Consider the following 20,794-nt stretch of genomic DNA (forward strand, 5'->3'; position numbering starts at 1 on the left):
AATAAACGGTGCATTGTGAACTTGGGGAACTCCGGCCGCCTCTCGAGTGAGGGAGGCAGCTCTGCTCAGCTACTCTATCATTGTTTAATAAAGGAGATTAGCGTGCGCGGATGGTGTGCCGCGAAACCTCTGGGTCTTGCTGATGGGGAGATAAAAAAAACCCCACGGTTTTCTCTTTCTCCCCAGGCAAACTTTTCACCCGGTTAGACGTCAGACGTGGACTAAGGAGTTTCTCATCCCTGACAGCCGCAGGAGAGTCAGAGGTGAGGAAGGCAACCTTTCTGAGAACAGGGGACAGCAGAGTGCAACAGGGCTAGGTTGCGGGCAAGAACGAGTATGTGCTAGAAAGTCTGCCTAAATCTGCAAGCAATCGCGTTTGCTACCAGCTGCATAGCAGCCTTGCCCTCAAGACCACCCTGGGAGCTTTGAAAACAACGCTGGGACTTCGCACCTCGCCTGCAGAGGGCTGTGCTCGCTGCCTTTGAACCTTTCCCCATCAGAGGGGTTGTGCAAATCTGAGGGGATTTCTGGTCCTCGCAGGAGGAGTCCAGAAATCGCTGGTCCGCCGCTCCTTTCCCTTCCCTTCCCCTCCAGGCTCTCAAGCAGTCAGCACGCCTGGTTTTTCGGTTGGGGTTTTTTTTTTTGTTTTTTTTTTTTTTTTGCTGAACACCATTTTTTCCACCCTGGGAAGACTGGGGAGGTTAAACTCCCCGTCTGAACCGAAGCCCTGGACGAGTGCAACTGAGGTTATAGAAATCCGGGAGGGGAAATGACGAAAATGCTTTATTGTGAATAAAACAAGAGGGAGGAGGGAGAGGCGGAACTTTACAAAGGTGAAGGATGGGAAGTTTGCAGAGCTGAGGATTTAGCTTGTCTCTGAGCACCGGGCGGGGGGGTTAGTCAGTGTTTCCTTCTGTCTCTCCCCCATTAGCTGAACCTGTCCCACTTGTCGGCTTTTGTTTCAGGGGAAAGGTTTCGCTCCTGAGCGGCTTTTGGGGGGAGCCCGTCACCCACCCCTGGCCCTATTCCCCGCTCGGGAATTGCGTGCCAAACCTGGAACAGGGACTTATCTGCCTAGCCAAGCTCCCAGGTCAACTTCCTCGTAGGAAAGCTGATTTATGTCTGTTTATACGTATGGAAAAAGGAGGCAGACGCCAAGCGCGGCATCCCTCCAGAATCTCATTGTCTTTGAGGCTGCAAGAGGGGAGAAAAGGGAGAGAGAAAACCTAAAATGATAAGGCAAACACAGTGGTTTGCCTCACCTCCCTGCCCCTGAAACCCTTTCCAGCTCCGATAAAACGCCCGGTCCCTCCGTGCATCCCGACAGGGAAACCAACCGAACGCTTCGCCTTGGCGGGGAGCCCTGCTGTAACCGAGGCCCCGGCAGGTGAAACCCGACCAAAAATTGTGGGTTTTCTTCTCTCTTAGACAGGGGAACAGCCGTGCCCGGGGGTGCCCCATAAGCGGAGCGATGCTTTGGTACAGGTGTGGGGACGGGAATCGCGCCGGACGGCGCGATTCCCGTCCCCACACCTGTACCAAAGCATGGCTCCGCGGGTCCTTCCTCCCCTCCAGCCTCATCCTCTCCCCCCCCAGCCTTCCCCGAGGCCAGGGGACACCCGGAGCTGGCAGGGAGGACCAGCCAGGGGCGACGGGGTGAGATGCTGCAGGTGGCGGTGGGTCCCTCCCGGGTGAGCATCCCCCGCTCCGCGCAACCCGCCGGGCTCCATCCTGCGGGAAAGGGGCTTTAAACCTTGGGAAAGGGGATCCCCCCCCCCCCCTCGTCCTGCTACAGGCTTGCGGTGAGGCTAGGTACCAGGAGGAGTTTGCTCACGGGTTAAGCATTTGTGTAGGTGGCAGGAGAAAAAAACGCTGCGCCGGTTATTGCAGATGACAGTGTTCGGGGGGGGGGGGGGGGGGGGGGCACGGTATCATGGTATGATAGTAAGTCTCCTAAACGGGTTTGGCATTGCTCAGTTCCTGCCATATTAGCAAAGCCATAGTTGGGTTGTATTTTTTTTTCTCTCTCTCTTTCTTTTTTTTTTTTTTTCCCAAGCCCACTGAGGCAGAGATGAGGCAAACTCAGCCATAGGAAGGTGGTTAGTGATGTCACAAGTTTGGTCTTTTCAATAAAAGCAATAGAGAAGGGTCTCCCTCACTATATATATTAGGAGAAGCTTCTGTTCTTCATAATAAAAAGAGCAGCAAGGGAGAAAAGCACCTGCTTTTAACACCCTTTATTTAGCACTACTCTGTTGCAGGCAGAATAAGAACTCTGTAGGGCTGGATTTCTTTTGAAAAGTATTACCTTTTTTTTGATTTATTTCACTTCTTTTTTTTCTTTTTCTTAAGGATAGAACATAGTTTTGGAAGCGATTGCTGAGAAGATCAACCACTGTTGGCCAGGGTGATCTCTGAGAGGCACAGAGGGCTGTAACTCAAGGAAAAGGTGAAGTAATAAATTGTGAAGAAACTTCTGTATTCCAAGTTTATAAAGGCTATTTATTTTTCCTGAGTCTGTAAGGGTTGGGGTGGGTTTTTTAATTTATTTATTTATGGGGGAAAGGAAATTCTAAAAATATTTGATGGACGTTTTACCTTTACCGTGAGCAATAGCCCTATGAGTGTGTGGGGGCTGTTTTCAGGGGATCTCACAATTAGTTTTAATTAGTCGAAAGGGCAGTGCAAATCAAAGAAGTCTATTAGCTATACATTTTAATTTATAGCCTACCAGGTGTTCAGGGAATTTATTTACAGCATAAACGATTTAATGTTTTCAGCATGATTTCTATTTCAGCTCTTATGTTTTCAGTTTTATTTGCCTGTGTGGTATGAAATTTGGCTAGGGAGCTGGGCTTTTTAAATCGTGGCAGCAAGTGTCGTTTAACGTAAAATAACCTGCAGGTAGAAAAAAAAATTGGTTTGCTTTGCACGAAACTTTCTCCAGAAAGCGTTCCTTACTACGAGGAGAGGGTGAGAAAGAGCAACCAGCCTCGGTGGGTTGGTTGGGTTTGGGGTTTTTTGTTGTTGTTGGGGCTTGCCAGGAGGGTGTTGGGAAAACATTTGCTGGAAACCAGGCTGTCAGTAGCAGAAACAGGCGGCCCCTCCGTACCTGGGGGAGAAGGGGGGCACCGGCCGTGCCCGCCGGCACCTCTCCCCGGGGAGCGGAGGCTGCGCGGCCGCGGAGGGACGAGGGTTCCCGGGATGCTAACGGGACGGAGCCGGCGTCCCCAGGTGTGCCTTGCTGCCCTCCTGGGCAGGGCCACAGCCTGCGGGAGAGCCCATCCTCCGTAGTTCCCTTTGGAAGAGCCGCCCGGGGCAGTGCGGGGGCCAAGGGGCGCACCAACCCCCCCCCCCCCCAAGGCTGTCTCCTTCGTTATAGCCGGGGGCACTTTCTTGCGCCAGCAGGCCGTATAAAGGGGCGGATTGTGTTACCTTTGGTTTTTACATCAGTGTTTTCCTGTGATGGAAAAATTTGGTCCTTCCATCGGGGGGGGGGAGCTCAAGCCGCTGCTCCCCCCCCCCCGCAGCCCCGCACCGCTGCCCGCCTCGCCCGGCAGCGCAACCTGACACAGATTTTTTGCAACGCCCTGGCCGGCTCGACGGAGGGCAAAGTGGAAGGCGAAAGAGGGAGAGGAGGAGGAGGAGGAGGAGGAGGAGAAAACTTTCCACTAATTTACTTTTTTGGCCCGGAGTGCCTGTGTTCATAGACGGCGAGTCCTTCCCTCAGCCCTCCCCCTTAGCCCCCCCCCCCCCTTACTAGCCTACAATTAACATCATTAGGAATCAACCCTCCAGCTAATAGGGGCACCGCGACGAACAACGGTAGGTGTGTGAAAGGCAAGGCGGCAAAGCTCCCAGGTTGGGCTTTGGGGGGGCTTGAGCTAAAAAGTGCCCCCCGCTGATGGGGGGGATTGCCCTTGCCCCTGTGCCGCGGCAGGGGAGGCGCTGACCCGGGGGGGTAAACACAAAAAGGGAGAGGTGGAAGAGGGGGGGAGGCAGAGGGGAACCGGGCTGCAGAAGATGCGAAGAGCTTGGCCGGAGTCCTCAGGGTCTGCCGAGTGCATGTGCTGTCGGGTGTTTCCCTTTCTTCGCTCCTTTTTTTGATCCCGGTCCCGGTCAGCGCTGATTTCTCGGCTCCTTTTCGGCCGTGGGTATCCCGCCCGGGCTCTCCCTCTCTCCGCACATGTTCCTCGGGCGCCATCTCTTTGCGAAGCCCCTCCGTCCCTCCCGCAGGGTTCCCGGAGCCTGCCGCCGAGCGTGTGAACCTCGCAGGCTCCAGCCCGAACCAACCTGCGGAGCCCAGCGCGCTGCCCAGCCCCTCAACCTCCCCGGGCTCTGAGACCTCTCGGGCTCGGCAGCGCTCTTTGCTGGAGTTCCCTGTCCTTGTCACAGCTGGGGACCCAACTTTCTGGAAGCAGAGGACGTGAACCTGACTTTTTTTTTTTTTTTTTTTCCCCAGAGGTATACTTAAAGACAGATGGATAGATGCATTCCCCTCCCCACCCCCTCCTCCTGAATCTCCGTGTGTGTGTGTGTGTGTTTACAGAGACGAGGGTAGCTGAGCTGACTTTTGGGAATCTTTCCTTATCTGCAAAGAGGGCTTCTCCTGTAACAGAAAGCCCCGAGGCAGCGGCTTAGCGGACTAGAGCTGAACGGGGCTCAGGGAGACAAATGGACGCGCTCTCCAACCCGATTCAAATAGGAGCTAGATGATTTTTCTTCTTTTTTTTTTTTTTTTAACTAATATTGAGAGAGATCTTGCCTCCGGGCAGCGAGAGGCAGAGAGAGAGAGGGAGGGAGGGAGGGAGGGAAGAAGGGAGGGAGAGAGAGGCAGACAGCAAGGAAGGGAGAGAGACGGAGCGAAGTTTGGAAGAAGTGAGCGGCTGCCGAGAGCTCCCGAAGTTTGTTTTTTCTTCCCAGCCTGGGAGCTGGGAGAGCCCAAAGCGGGGACTGCTTGAGGTCGGCGCTGGCGCATCTGTCCCTCGGGACTGATCTCCCTTTTCCTTGCAGGTTTTAAGACCCGGCGGATACAATGTTCACTAAACTCTTCCAGCAGTGGAGTTTCGCAGTGTTTCTCCTGAGTTACTCCGTGCCCTCTTACGGGAGATCAGTAGAAGGGATCAGCCGCAGACTGTGAGTTTCGCGCTTTTTTTTTAATTTATTTTTTTTTAATTACCCCCCCCCCTCGTTTCGGTGACAGTGTGGGTGGGGAGGGGGGCGGCCGGACAACCCCCCCACCCCGGGCTGGCTCTGTGGCGGAGCGACTCCGCTTTACCTGCCCCAGGTGCTCACCGGTGGTGCCTAAGCCATAAGGCAAAAGGGCTTTGGAGCAGGGAAAAGGCAGCTTTTCAGCTGCCTGACCTTACGTAGCTTTTGGGAAGGAGATGTTAAAGCTGAGGGTCTCTTCTGCCGAGGGGAGAAGCGATGCAACTTTGCGCTCGTCCAGCATGTGCTAATGCCTGGGCACCTTTCTGCACCCAGGGAGGCTCCTGGTAGGGAGCATCCCGTTTTATCAAACTGCTGTATGTCGCACTAAATGACATAGTCTTCTTCGGCACTGGCATGGCGCCAATATTGATAAGGGTAGGGGAAACACGCAGTAGCGAGGGCTGTCGTGAAACTGAAGTACTGAACCATTCCTTTGGATTTCTGCCACTTCAGGGAAAAAAAAAAAAAATCCAAAGGGAGTCCAGTATCTGACTTGAGACAGAAGCATATTTTGTGATAAATGATAATGTAACTTAAGAGAGTCTGTTCAGGAAATGACCTTTTTGCTCCTTCCAAAATAATCACCGTGGTTTATACTAATCCCCCTACGCGAAGTGCAGAAGAGAAGCCACTGGGCTGATGTAGGAGCAGCTGTCTCACACATCTAACTCACTGGCTTTCACTGGACTTGCATCAGATTTTCTAAGGAAGAAACACCTCAGTCATACTGTGGAGGGCTGTATTGTTACCAAGTTCAAAAGGAAATCAGGTTGGAGAAAGAGGGTTGGAAAATCCAATCACAGCTTATAGGGAAACATGACACAGCAAACAGTTTCAGATGGGTTTCCTTGTAAATGTTTTATTACATACATAAGGACAAGATCTCCAAATAGCACTTCCTCTGCCATTTAAGCAACAAAAAAAATCCCCCAGGTGAAGTGACTTCAGACACACCTAAATTTTGGCACCAGGCAGACAGCTATTACAAATCTCCTACAGCAAATTGTGTAGAACATGTTATTGCTGATAATGCTACAGTGTACTCTTCCCAGTTCATTAACATTTAGCTGGTGTGTATTCCTGCAAGCTATTGTTGAGCTATTTCTTCCATTTGAGACCATTTTCTTCTCTTTGCATATAGAGGAACCAAACTTCAGTTTCAGAAATAAAAAAAATAAATAAATAATTAAAGTACAGTCAAATGCTGTTATTTTCTTGGCTAGGAAACTCTGAACTGGATCTAAGCCAAATTTGTTTTTTAAAAAAGTTAGATTTGCTAAGAAATACTACCTCGCTTTTTGAAGTTAGCGTTGTTCTAACACTTGTTTTTAAAGGTCAGGATTAGAGGTCTTCCCAACATCCCCATTCTGCCCTGACGGGGGGGGGAAAGTGGAAGCTAAACAGTCCAAATGCGTTTCTCAGCTCCCTCTTTGCTATGGCATGTAAAACACACAGAAGAAACTGGTCAGCTGTCAGTTAGTGGCATTCACATAGTTTTGTTTGTGGGTACAGCACAAACACAGACACCACACTCAAACATGTGTCCTGTTTTAATATCACCACAAACCATTCCTAGAGTTAATGGTTAATAACTCACTTAAGCCTAGAGATATTTTTTTTCAGTCAAAGGCTTAAACCAGTAACGGATGAAAATACTGAAGCACATTATTATAGCCATGCAAAAATAATCAAAATGACATAGGCCTGGTTCTACAGACTTTACTGAGGCAAATCTCCCATGGAAAGCAATAGCAAATTGTCCCAAGAAAAGATTGCCAGACATATTATTTGTTATAGAAATGCTTTAGCTGCTAAAGAACTTCTGAGAAACCTAGTAATGCCTGAAAGTGAAATTAGATATTTTTATCAGCATGCCCAGACACTGTAGCATCGTGTCCCCAGATATATTCAAAATATTTTTCCTAACCCTGAGATAGGTTGAGCAGCTTTCACTCCCTTTGGAGCCAGTGGCAAGGGCACTCAGTCCTGCAAAATCCAGACAGAGAGCTGACTGAATCCTTTCCAGTTAGTTTGCTAAACTTACGATAGAACCCAATGTGAATAGTCAGGGATAATAACGGTTAAATAAGAGCAACTCTCTGAGACAGAAAGTTGTCACTTGAAGAATGTTGGCTCTCAGTGATGCTAGATATCTAGGGAAAAAAAAATGAAGAAGGAATGTGCCTAAAAAGAACAGCTTATCTGGAAGTACATGAAGTCAGGATAGTCACGAGTCATGGATTTCTACTGTTTTCCCCATAATGAGACATTAAGTCTCCTATGTGCATAGGGTACTCAGATACGGTAATTAGTTTGGACACTCAGGTCAAATACAAACCATCAACATCCTTCTCTCAAAAGTGCCTACCACATGTAAGCTTAGCATTTACTGCTCTTGGTTTGGGTACAGACTCTTTTTCCTTGAATGAGAGGTGCATTTTATAGAAGGATGGAAGGGACCTCTAGTGGGTCATCTTAACCCTAACAGCCTAATATTTTTTTACATATCGTACCCAATATGTGAATGCAATCATTCCAGTTTCCATTGCCTTCCTACTCTGTGTGTGTGGGTGAGATATTGTTGATACCTCCATTATGAAGCACTTCTTACATCAGCCTTCTTGGGCAAGGATTTTTCCCCTATTTACAAACATAGGAGTTTGAATAACCGAGGCAGAAGGTCAAAGAGATATGTATCTACCACATCTTCTTTGGTTTAAGGAGATTTTTGATCTAGAGCATACAAAGGAAGTCAGTAGGCAAAATGTAATCCTTAAGTCTGGCTGAGTAATAAAAGTCACGTGAAATGTAACACTACGTAATGTTATACAATCATCTGGAAGACCAGAATGTTATTTGGGGCCAGACTCAGTGCTAAATATCATACAGACATTTAAACAAAAACCCACCCTCTTTGGCACACTAACCCTTCACACGTCAATCCCTGCATTATTTTGGAAATGCATACTCACTCAAGATGCAGATCTTGTAATGCTCTTTGGCTGCCTTGTGTGTTCTGGAACCAAATCTTTAGGTTTCAGCTCTGTAAAATGGAATAGCTTTTCAATCAAGAGTACTTTAATAACAGGCTTTAGAGATTCAAGATTTTGTCACAGTGGGTAAATTGACCAAATACACATTACAGGATTAAGGCAGCTTTAGGTTGTCTGTGATAAAAGGAATTATCCTTGGTAGTTTACAAGAGGCAGTAGGAAAGCTTTGCTCATCACATGAGACATACTGTTTTAGACTCAGTAAAGCACTGAGATTTTGTATGCTTTTTTATAAACTGGAAGAGTGAAAGGAGAACTGCATTTCCCATGCAAATGTCCTGGGAAAATAGATTACTGAAGCTAGGAATGTAACGTGAGCTACAACGGACAGCTTGACAAGCAGCACAGAAGTATGCCACTCAGAGGAGTCCAAGGTGCTAGTTTTATTAGCGTACTTGCAAATCAGACTGCCCTTAATGAGAAGGTTGTTAGAGATGGCTATTGGAGAGCTTCAGGGAGTGCACAGCTCAATAAAATTCTCCTGGGCGAGATCTTGAGCTTGTGTTAATGGTCACAGCTGCACTGAAGAGAAAAACAATATGGGTTCAGCTCAGTATTATCACATTGCATCTTTGCTTAGGGACACTGAGTTGAAGGGCATAAAAAAATTGCCCTAAAGCCTGAAGTCATCCAAAACTGATTTGGGGACACTTAAAACATAGACAATGTCTGGTCAAATGTGTGCTCACAAACCTGAGTATATCTAGGCCTGATTTTGAGCAAGTATCCCTACTGTATGACTTAATGCAAAATCAACAGTCATCTTTCCGTCTCATTGTAGAACGGGGGAAAGCTGCTGTTTGAATTTTACACTGAGTAATAGAGATGTAGTAACACTTGAACCCATCACTTGAACCCAATAGTCAAAAAGTGCAGCTCTACCAAAAAGTGAAAGGGATGCTCTTAAACCAATGCTACTTGAAGTTGCTAATTTCACATAGCTCTACTGTTGATCAAATCACAAATCTCAAGAGTTTGGCTGAAGGGACTGAGAAAGATAAAGTGCAGAACACTCCCAATCATTTAGCATACTAACTTTGTCCACCACATTTTGAAACCTGGTAACATAGCAGGATAATTAGAGATGGGACGGAAGGAAGGAATATTCACTCACAGTTATGTGTCTTCTCCCATTTCACCCATATGCAGCAACAACTTCTTATCCAGCTAACTGATCAAATGATTATACGACAGGCAAGGCAGTGAATTCATTTTCTTTGGCCAGTAAGAATTCAGTCACATGCAGTACCCTGTTGCAAGATGAGAGGATACATAGTCAATCTCTGCACACAGAAGTAGGGCAATTGGAAGGATAAACTGTATTATAGCATTCATGGGAACACAGCTAAAATCCCAGCTTGCGCTCTTTCTGTGGTTCACAGTGCAGCTGTGTGTTTATCCCACATCAAGGAAAAAGCATGTATTTTCTCACGGGTATTTATTATCCAGGTGCCACTTGTATCTTCTTTCCTCAGCCATTTCATACCTTCTTTGCCAGTATGACATCTCTAAAAGACAGCTAGTTAACCATCTCCCAGTTCCTCGAAAACAAGACAGAGGTTAGTGAACCAAAAGGTCACGAACTCTGGAGAAGTACCAGAGACCCACACAAACAAACCAGGATGCTCTTGAAGAAGATCCCGTGAAGAGGGCTAATGTAAAACTTAGCGAGCGCAGCAGACAAGAAATTTGGCCCCAAAAGATCATGCTTAAAGGAATACTGGAAAGACATCTAAAACTATAATTAGACACAAGTGGCCAAGCAGTAAAATCAACAGGAGCGGCTGAGGCTCATCCCTGCTGATGCTCAGGCTGCCTCTCTGGATAGCTCATTATGGACTGAAGTGCCTATGTCTTAGGCACCCGAATTCAAACATTTTTCCATTACGCTCCTGCAAATGCACTTATTTAAATTTAGAAATGAAATGCACTTTTATGTACTTATTTATGTTTTTGAAGTACATGACTGAGCAGAAGAAAATTAGTAGAATGATGCTGTATAAACACTGCTTCCGGCTTCAATACAAGTACTTGTTATTCCCTCTCTTGCTTGACGGCAATGCTGCATTATCTGACCCTTTATTTTTCCTATCTCTGACAACTGCCTTCCTGCTTTTACTGCCTGAAGGGTGATATATTAAGAGTTGTAATGCTTTCCTAGAACAGAGCGGTGACTAATCCCGCTCCAGGTCCAGTGGTGTGTGATCGGTCAGCTGAGAATTATTACCCGCTTAGGTCTTTCCCTTCTCTGTAGGGAGCAGCTACTCTGAGAAGCAGGACTTGCTCCAGCAGTCTGACTTAACTGGATGTCTCCAAGCCTGAGAGCTGGTACACAGTCACTGTGGCCACCACTGCCAGAGGAAAGAGGAGCTTTGCCAAGTACTGGGCAATAACCAGTTCCTAAATGGTTTTTTTCCCCCCTCCTCTCTTCTCTTTCTTTAGCAAACGGGCTGTATCAGAGCACCAGCTATTGCATGACAAGGGCAAGTCAATCCAAGACTTACGAAGAAGAATATTCCTTCAAAATTTAATTGAAGGTGTCAACACTGCAGAAATCCGTGCAACTTCAGAGGTTTCACCTAACCCTAAGCCTGCTACCAACACGAAGAACTACCCTGTCCGATTTGGTAGTGAAGATGAGGGCAGATACCTAACTCAGGAGACAAACAAATCACAGACCTACAAGGAGCAGCCCCTGAAGGTATCGGGGAAGAAAAAGAAAGCAAAGCCTGGAAAACGTAAGGAACAAGAGAAGAAAAAGAGGCGAGCCCGCTCGGCTTGGCTAAACTCTGGCATGTATGGCAGCAGCGTGACCGAGAGCCCACTCTTGGACAACTCTGTTACTACACATCATCACACTTTAAGGTAATTCTGCTATATCCTTTTGCAGGGGGGCATACCATATATTTACTGATCTTCTTATCCTTCGGTGTGAGAGGCCAAGGCCTTACTCAAACCTGGAGTAATAGTATACCTTTATGCTCATAACTGGGCAGTGGCTTTTCAAGCAGTGCACAGTCTCAAGGTCGTTTCTGGAGGTAAGTACGTACCCTTTCCACTTTGTACTGGTGACAAAGTCTTTCTTTCCTATGACAAACAATTCAAGTAAACCACTTATTTCCAAAATGAGCTTCCTGAAGCTGAGTGAGTAGTAAGTAAAGTTGTTTCTGCAAAAAGAAAGCACATCATAGACATTAAAATTTCCTTTCCTGTTTTAACCGTAGTGTCTCTCATGTCAGATCTTGGTCCCACACTTGGGCCTCAGCAGATTGAAAGCTTTGAGTTTTATTTAAGGCTCTGCATCTATAAAATGGCGAAGTTTTCTTTCCTCCCTCTCAACGCCTCCCTTTTTTGGCAACTTTCCTACCCTTACTTTACAGTTTTTCATTTTACTGTTTAACCTTAGGGGAGAACACGGAAAATTTCTCTCTTAGTAATATCTGCAAACAACGCAGACCAGCCTTTTGCCATAAAATTTTCCCTGCCATTAGGACTTTTTAATTCAGCTCCATCTTTTTGCCAGCTCGTGAAACAATGACGTTGCTGCTGAAAAATGTTGAGCATTGCTTTTGGAGAGAGACGTGCTTCCCTCATGTATGACAATGAAGGGTTTTCAGGGCAGTGGCGAGCTGGAGACTTCAGCCTAGGTGTCCCAAGCGACTCGTCCGCTCGCAGCCATCTCGGCTTGAGTGGAAGCCTGCACACTTGCAGACAAAGCCAAGGAGTCCACTCCTCAGTTCTTCTCAAATGTTTGCATTTTCAACAGCAAAACACCCACCCTTTTCTCTCCTCCTCCCTTTCACTTCGGCAGAATAGAGACATAAGAGAAGTGCCACTTGCTCACAGTAAATCCCTCAGAAAGAGGCGCCAGCTGTGGGATTTACTAAAATCCAGTCTTGGGATAAGCTTTACAGGCCGCAGTTTGCAACGTGCTCCATCACCTCAACTTCTGCTGGCATCTACAGGAGTTACCGGCATTTGGGGCTAGGCGATCAGTGTCCCGGGTCATAAACCAGTCAGCACGGCTGTAGCAGTTAGTAGTGAAGTAAGAGAGGCCGGTTTGCCTTAGTGCCTTAGGAAAGACATGCCCCGGCACTCCGGTCAGGAGACGCCTGATGTTTCAAGATGTTAAGGAACTGTGGTGGCCAATAACTAACACCTGTCTTGGACACACAGAAATCTTGAATGTAGGGAAAAGACATCCTAGGGCATTTCAACTGTCATTTCTTTTTCTTACTACTCTGTCTTTGGTTGTATATCCAATGGGATATGTAAAAGAATTACAGGTACAACCCTGTTGATTTTCCCAGTTCAGCCTTTCTGTTTCAAGTATGGTTGGATGGCTGAAGGCAGTCAGCTTTACCGTGGAGTCCAGACTGCTGAGGGCAGTCCTGCTTTACCTTACTGCTATTATTGCCCAAGATGCAGTATTTCTGCAGGGCAAGAAGCAGATTCCTAAAGAAGACCTATATTTTAGATGCTTAATTGAAGATGATTAAACAAAGAGGAGCCATAAAACAGGAAGATGAAATTCCTCCTTCACAAGTACAGAGCATAATATGCTGGTTCAGCTCTTAAGAAACTGCTAGTATACGAGCTTGTCGTTATCCCAGTAGGCTGGCAAAAGATATACTTTCTAAATTTTAAATGAAAGCAAGTCCTAACTCCCTGACATGTACTTTAGATAAGGGGGGTCAGGTTCCATGCAGTTGTCCGTGCGGTTGTTGACATAAGGTGGGCAAGCACATTTTAGATGGAGGGATGACCACATCTGAGTGAGGTTGATATCTCAGCTATACTGAGATGAATTAGGGACTTCTATGCTGTCTGCTGGTGCGGGCCAAGGAAGGTGTGCGCAGACAGGATTTCCATACGCTAGACCAGTAGAAGCTGCTTTTGCAGCACCCCTAAGGCTAGCTGCAGCTTAGGAAAAGCATCATTACAGTGAAGAAGTGGATATGCATAATGCAGCAGGGTGAATGTCAAGGAAGTGCAAAGATAAACTTTAAGGGTGCTTTCCACTGTATCTTTGTGCTTCTTTTCATCTCAATGCACTGAATTAAAATCCTCATGCCAATTCCCTCCACCCAATCTTGATCCCAAAATTTTGGGTTTAGGTCAGAAAAAAGGCCCAAAAGAATGTGCTTGCTAGATCTTTTGACTTACTACAGAAGTATCTCATAAAAGAAGCCAATCTTGCAAAATCTGGGACCAGATCACAGAAAGCAGCTTGCAAGTAGTCATTAGTATAGAGCCCATTGTCAAGATGTGGCTTAGCTTAAACTCTAAAACAAAGCCTAAAATCCAAGCCAAATTGAAAATGTCATCCTTTTAAAAAAAAGGCCTGTGTAGTGGAGACACACATATACAGTCATGCTGTATGAATTGTGTGCCATCATTATACATATTGTAATATAGCCTGGATACACCCTAATATTACTAGTTAATTATTAAGGAGCTTCATCCTAGCATTTCCATTCCAGGCACTTAAAAAATTCTTTCTCATGGACATTCCAGCTGTATTCCCATTCCACTTCAATTAAGCTGTTATTACCTAATTTCCTAAGAAACCTTTCATATGAGTAAACTCCCTAATGTTAATGTAGTCTCACTTTCAATGTGCACGTAACCCCCCCCTCTTAAACTCTCAAGGATTTGCTTTTTTTTTTTGGCGTCTCACGCCCACACATGTCTGCCATGTGGAATGCTACCCACAGCTTCAGTGATCAGTCCAGCAACAGAGCGAATCCCGCTCCATCCTATAGCTTCGCATTCCACCCTATAGCTGTTTCCCAGGGAACTAATGTGCATTACAGAAATGTGCCGTTCACAGGGACAGAAGGGAAAAAAGCCCAACCCTTCAGCATTTCCTGCAGCACTGCTAAGAAGTAACTTAAAATAATATTGTAGAATAAGTAATATACTGACAGGGTAGGAGCAGGCTCTGCTTTTGTTCTCATGCCTTCATGAGGAAGGGAGGAGTAGAGCACTCACACCAGGCTGCCAGCATCCCTTAGAAAACTCCCAAATTTTAGGACTGTACACAGCTGACTGTTTCAGCTCGGACTGAATGCAACAGGAGCCAGAGCTTAACATGATGAGATGCTCGTTTTCTTTCAGGACCAAGCTCTTTGGCTCACAGAGGGAAAGTTTCAGGATTATAGTCTTTTCATTCGGTCAAGCACCTAAAGAGACGTGCTATCAAGGCTCTGTTCACTTCAAGACCTGAGCAGCCTTTACTGCATGAGCACTGTATATAGTCATGTACATGACACCACAGAAATATATACCTCTGAGATGAACAGACACCTTGTCTAACAGGTGGTCTAACAGTGGGAAAGAAAGACCAAATAAGCCCCGTGGGACTGTTTTAATCAGGAGCCTGGCATCACAGCCGAGCAGTTAACGCAGCAGGGGCATGATTGCCACAGTATTCAATAAGGACTTTCTTTTTCTTATCTTCAAAACCAGTTTCTCATTTCTCCAGCTGTACTTTGTTCTTTTTAGCACTTGGCATATTTATTATAGGTTGATACAGTTTTTCTACCTGTAGCACTCGGGAATCTTCTTGCATAAGGCTCTAAAGAAAACTAAAGCCCCTTCCTATTTCTCTGAGTGTACAGTATAGTGGAATAGATGGACTCAGTGTCATGACAAACTGCAGGTCTTCATATTGCTAGCTGAGTTGCCCTGAAGAAAATATAGTAGAGGTCTTGAAAAGATGTCTAAAACTGTAGCATTGTTATACAAGCCCTATTATTGCAAATGTTTACTAGCAAGGCATACTCGTTATAGTCTGTGGCATTCTTGCTGTTAATTTTATGTCCATGTATTTGAAGTGAAAATTAATTTTTCTATTTTCTTCTGTCCTTTTTTTCTTTGCAGGAGGCGCTGACATTTTCAGCAAGAGATTTTTGGAAGACGTATTGCAGTATTCTGTAATAGTGAACATATGGGAAGTATTAAAATATTTATTACCTGTAAATATTGTAAATGCTCAGAATAAAACCTCCCCCCCCCCCCATTGCTCTCTGAAACTGCACATTCGGTTATTGTGAATTTTCCTTTTTTTTTTTTTTTTTTTTTGGCTAAGGCTAAGACAATTATTATTGTCACATTTACCATAATTTATTTTGTTGACTGGTGTATTTATTTTGTGAACGTATCTTGGTGCTGCTGACTTTCTATATTTTTTGTAACATAATGCACTTTAGATATACATATCGAGTACATTGATAACTGACATAAAATGTTCCTGTCTTGTGGTTGACTTCAATGAATGCCTACACACAGTTGTTCAAACTGATTTTCCTTTGTGCATGTATAATAGCAGTATTTTAAAATTTGTAAAGAATGTCTAATAAAATATAATCTAATTAAATCATAACTCAGAAGGATGTGTCCTTTAGGAATCTCAAGAGCAGGAGCGCTATTTTTTTCTTTACTACATTTGAAAATCGGTTTAAATTTAATGTGTTTACATTGGTTCAAACTCCCACATTTTCACATTAGCTTTTACTTAAAAATCACTCAGAACATATTTTGCTCCAGTGCTCTATTTCAAGTCAGCTAAGTTGCTGAACAACCTGGGGGTACTGTCATGTAGCTCAGACCCCGCTGTGGGAAAGCACGATTCCCAACCCTTCCAGACTCCGGCCCTGCAAAGGCTGAAGCGTTACAATCTCCAAGTGAGAGGATGTGAGAAGCAGCCCCAGGGGATGCATCGCTTACTACACTCTTGGAAGGTGCTCACATGTCACACCCCGTACTCTTGTTCAAAAACAGACAGATGCTCAGTGTCCTCGGTTCCCACCAACTTTACTCAAAGATGCAAATGTCTGCCACATGAGTCGAGTCTCAGCTCTTTGTAGTTTGGGACCACCTTATGTTAATGTGGTGGGGGGGGGGAGAAGAGTGTTTCCTGGGTGAATATGCTAAGGAAAGAAAAAAATGGAAACTGCAGTAGGTGACACATCACTAGGTACTGTTGCATTTCTTGAATAACTTTTCCCCTCTCCCACCACAAAGATGCTTCACACGGCTCTGATTCCAAAAAACATCTGCATTAATTTTACTTCTGCCTTATACCCATAGATAATTGCAGTTAGAGGGGAGACCACCTTCATCACTTCATGGCCAGTGGCTGAAGAAAACAACAGAAAAAAATTATGATCTATCCCTTTTTTTAAAGTGAACACATGAGTCCTGCTTCCTATCCCTTTCGCTACCACCCACACGTTAATCACAGCAGCTGCTGTGGGGGCAACCTGAATAAAGGAGATTGTTTCACGGAGATATCCGTACTTTGTAAAATCCTACTGAATTTCCTCTGTCTCACTCCTTTAACATCAGCAACAACAGAAAAATGCAAGCGTGGAAAAATAAATTACAAATCCTGGGAATTTTAAGATAGTTCTTGTAATTGTTGCTCCATTCTGTAGTTGCCAAACTTTTCTTTTTTATTCTTCTTTCCTTTTTTTTAAGTGCCATCTTTTTCCATTGCCAAAGTACAGCCATCATATAATATAAAACAGATGTATTTCTGCTCTCTACCCAATCTTGCAGAAAATTACCTCCAAGAAAGCAGTAAAAGTAAGAAAACTTGAGAAAAACTTACCCATCCTCCCCCATCCAAAGTGTGAAATTCAGCGCTTCATTATGTCCAGTTAATTACTACAGCCACAAATCACACGTGTATTGTTTCCTTTTCAGATGAAAAATATTATACATAATGAAATGTAGCACAGCTTCGGGGTTGCATTAAAGAAAGAAGGCATTGGTTCCTGCACATTTTCAGCTTGGCCTTCTTGCACATCCTGCCTATTTATAGTATCCAGCTAATGCTCGGATTTATACAACTGAAGTTAACTGCAATATATTCAGAAGATGATTTTGTATCTCAGGATTACTAGCATATCCCAGCTGGAACTAAAACCTAAAGCTATGGTGGGCAGAGGCAATTTATCTTCATCAGAAAGGATGATCCTCGGCAGACAGGGGGCCCAAAAAGCATAAAAACCCCCCCATACACCCAAATGCTAAACCTTGGCTCTGTAGAACTGGCCACTTCATAAAAGAAGGCCTGATTTTGAAGTGCCTCTGGTCTCCCCCATATCTTTACACTATCCATTAGGGACTTGCATTTTCTTCCTCATTTCTACATGTAAAATTTGTGATTGTAGCAAATTTAAGCAAAAGTCCTGTTTTTCTTAAAGACCTGTACACAGGCCTTATGGAAGCTGTCTATGGATCCTGTGGTTCAGAGTCTATGGTTTGAAAGTCACTGCTGCAGACTGTTGGATTTGACTCTGCAAAGCTGAATGCAAGCTTTTTTGAGCTTGCAGCTTTGCAGGTAAATAAATCCTGAAGACCCCTATTTCTGAGGTAAACTACAGCAGCTACAGTTCTTCCAGAGCTTTCAGTTCCTCAGACAGTTCAACTCAAATGATTCAATTTGTCCCAAAGACCCTGCAATAATCAGGACTTATCTTGGCATTTTCTGATATACCTGACAACAAGTCTAAAGTGAAAAAAAAATGGTGCTAGAGCTTCACCCTTTGCATTGTATGAACTCGATGGCACATGTAGACACCTAAACATGCCTAAAATGGATGGCATTATGGGTAAGGAGGCACTCCAAGAGTTTGGAAGTACCAGAAGGCAGATTGCTCACGCAACTGTCATTTGGCTTCTTTGCTCCCACATTACGGTTAGAGCCAGGATTACAATCAGATGTTACAGTTCTTCCTTCTGCCACCTATTTCCTCTTCCCTCTCTCTCCTCCCACCTCTGCTTCCCCATCCATGCCTCATTCCTTTTCCTCTGTGGAAACCAAAACCCAGCTCTTCTCTTTTCATCCGACGTCAGCTGCCCTGCACTTTCCTTGGCTCACTGTTTCTGCTCCCACCATTTCTGTCACCATCCATCTACTCACTCCTCCTCTCTCCACACCCCAATCCCTTTCAGCTCTGTTTCTCCTGGTCCCCGCCATCACCCGCAGCACTCCGTCTTCCCTCCTCTTTGGCCAGCTAATCCCAGACCTTAACTCACCCATGTCAGCTTCCTTTACCAGTCTCCCGGTTCAGCAAGTCCTTATTCCACATCCTGGCTCACAGTCACTGATCTTGTGTTTCTTGTAAGGGATGTGCACTCAAAGTCCAGTTGTGCGCAGGAGCTGGACCATGACCAGTGACGGCTTTTGCTTCATTAAATTAGTGTGATTTTTCAGGGGGTTACAATATGGCCAGGTGTTCCTCAACATGATGAAACAGTATTCCCAATGCAGAGGATGCGCTTCCAAATTTCCACTTTTTCCCCTGAGCCACAAAGGTGCTGGGGCTTCTCAGAAGAAATTCCAGAATATTTTTAACAGGGATAATACAATGGGTTTTCCTTGTTTTGCATTTTAAAATGGTATGACCATTTGGCTGAAATTTTCTAAAAGACAGTTTACAAGTTTTCAGCTTGAGAGGTCAAAGATGAGTCAGAATTACAAAGAAAGGCAGCCAGGGTGTCATAGTAGGAGATGGTGGACTACCTCAGAAGCGCACTGAGCAGCTGTCCTGACTCTCAGATCCAGCTAACACAGTCAGAAATGTTACTGCCCAAGACCTCCAAAGGGAACCTACATTTGGCACCCCACTGCCACTCTGGTTTTAAAGTAGTCACCGTGTTTACTACAGAACTTAAAAGCTGTTAAGAGACATCAAATGATGACAGCTCTTCACAGCAGCTACCCTGTGCTGGACCTCAATAACAGACCTTTTTAGGCTCTGTGTGCTTGGCAGTGGTAGCTCACTAACAGTAGAGTTCCACTCACAGAGTTTGTTTCGTGGTCCTTTGTAAATACAGACATTCATTTGGCATTCAAGACACACAAAAAAGCCAATGTAGTTTACGCCTATACTATGAAGTGACTCTATGCTCTCAAGGAAGGGATTTCAGGCACAGGAACTATTTGGCTTAGTCTTAGGCATTCGCCATCTCAACATGTGGACAGCACTATTCCCAATACAATGCACCTACAGTGTAGTAAGCATGCATGTTCACTTATGAGTAAGTGCCCTTGATCTCCTGAGCCACCACAGAGAATTTGGCTCTCTTGCAGTAATTCAGAAAGCAGGGGAATGCTGGCTGTATTTAGTTACAGTCTTCGAGAGTTTAAAACATTCTGTTATTTGGTCGTAATTTACTGCAGAGAAAAGGTGCTGGAATAGTTTTTCTGGAGTCTGAAGGCCTTTATTTAATTACAAAATAGATACAAGTAGAGGAAACACAAACTACCTTTTACGCACCATGCCACGATACCTCCCATAATAAAATGGAAACCATCAGCATGAGGAGTCAGGTCACATGAGCAACAAACTCATTAAAAAGTATACATTTTGTGCTCTACTGAGACCACCACCAGTTTCTTCTGAGGGCTTCAAGAACACAGCAGGGAAAGACGCATGTGCATTCACCCCCAGTTTTAACGACAGAAGCACTGAGACTCCTTGGAGAAGTCATTTTACCTCTTTATCCCAGTTGTTATTCAAAATGGGGTCAGACTTGCCCACTTCTCTGAAATGTTCTGAGCTCTGCTGAAAACTTGGTGCCGAAAGGCAAATCATTATTGTATAGCTTGCCCTCATCCCTCCACCCCCGCCAGTTTTTGTTGGTTTGGTTTTTGTTGGTTTGGTTTTTGTTGGGTTCCTTTTTTTTTTTCATTGTTAGTTATCCCAGTTCTTTAATTTAGGCTATGAATACAGTCATCAGATAGTTAAGTCATAGGTTTCAGTATTCACGCAGATAAAGGTGACCACGCTTAAAGACAGTTTCTCATCACCTGTCCACCACGATGCCCCTCTAGATATTAACTTCAGTGGAAGTTATGCACACAACTTCCCCCACAATTCTCTAAATATGTACCCCCTAGAGTCCTCTCTTTTAATCAGTTTCCTGGACTCTTCTCCTCGCAAATAATTTTTTCCTATAGTTAATGTTAACTAATTTACTGTGGAAAATATCTATGATCTAACCCTCTCCATGCCTCTCCTTCTGAATGAGTTAGTGATCCAACAGAGTGGTTTGCAATGCATGTGCCATGGACCGTCCTTTTCCAACGGCTGGATCCTGTTCTCTGACAATACAGGTGAGCATCCTCTGCACCTTACTGGATGCACTGCTACACTAGAGTACATATTTGGACTTTAGAAAGCATGTTTAAGACCACTCTAAGTATTGGGGACAAGCTTCCCTTAAGGAAAACTTCAGAAAAATTGATTTTTTTTTTCCCAGTGGAACTACAAGGTAAGCTTTACGTATGCACTAATGAAAATCCTTCTTTAGCAGCAAGATATTGGAACAGCCTTTCTCTTGCCATGACTGTACATGTACAAGCATGTTAGAGGCGGGAGGGATTTGTGTGGATTAATACCATTAGAACTACATTTTGTAAGATCTGGATCTCTCAAACAGAAAGCTAGGGCACAACAAAGGGAAAAAATATCCCATCTTGTAACCTGAGTTTTCCACTACGTATCCAAATT

The 20,794-nt window shown here is 44.9% G+C and overlaps 1 protein-coding gene across 8 annotated transcripts; it reads left to right on the forward strand.

The window, feature by feature from the left end:
- Nucleotides 1-2,077: 2,077 nt before the first annotated feature.
- Nucleotides 2,078-15,651, forward strand: PTHLH (parathyroid hormone like hormone). Of its 8 annotated transcripts, none has more exons than XM_069806830.1 (4): nucleotides 2,078-2,449; nucleotides 5,014-5,136; nucleotides 10,707-11,129; nucleotides 15,150-15,651. In XM_069806830.1, the coding sequence occupies exons 2-4, from the start codon at nucleotides 5,036-5,038 to the stop codon at nucleotides 15,157-15,159; spliced, it is 534 nt and encodes a 177-aa protein (XP_069662931.1). In that variant the 5' UTR covers nucleotides 2,078-2,449; nucleotides 5,014-5,035; the 3' UTR covers nucleotides 15,160-15,651. The 8 variants fall into 8 exon arrangements, with proteins under 8 accessions (XP_069662931.1, XP_069662926.1, XP_069662929.1 ...); XM_069806825.1 differs by lacking the exon at nucleotides 2,078-2,449 and adding an exon at nucleotides 3,751-3,825; XM_069806828.1 differs by lacking the exon at nucleotides 2,078-2,449 and adding an exon at nucleotides 3,994-4,052.
- The last annotated feature ends 5,143 nt before the right edge of the window (nucleotides 15,652-20,794 follow it).

Source organism: Haliaeetus albicilla, chromosome 19 (genome assembly GCF_947461875.1).
Source record: "Haliaeetus albicilla chromosome 19, bHalAlb1.1, whole genome shotgun sequence".
NCBI classification, from domain to species: Eukaryota; Metazoa; Chordata; class Aves; order Accipitriformes; family Accipitridae; genus Haliaeetus; species Haliaeetus albicilla.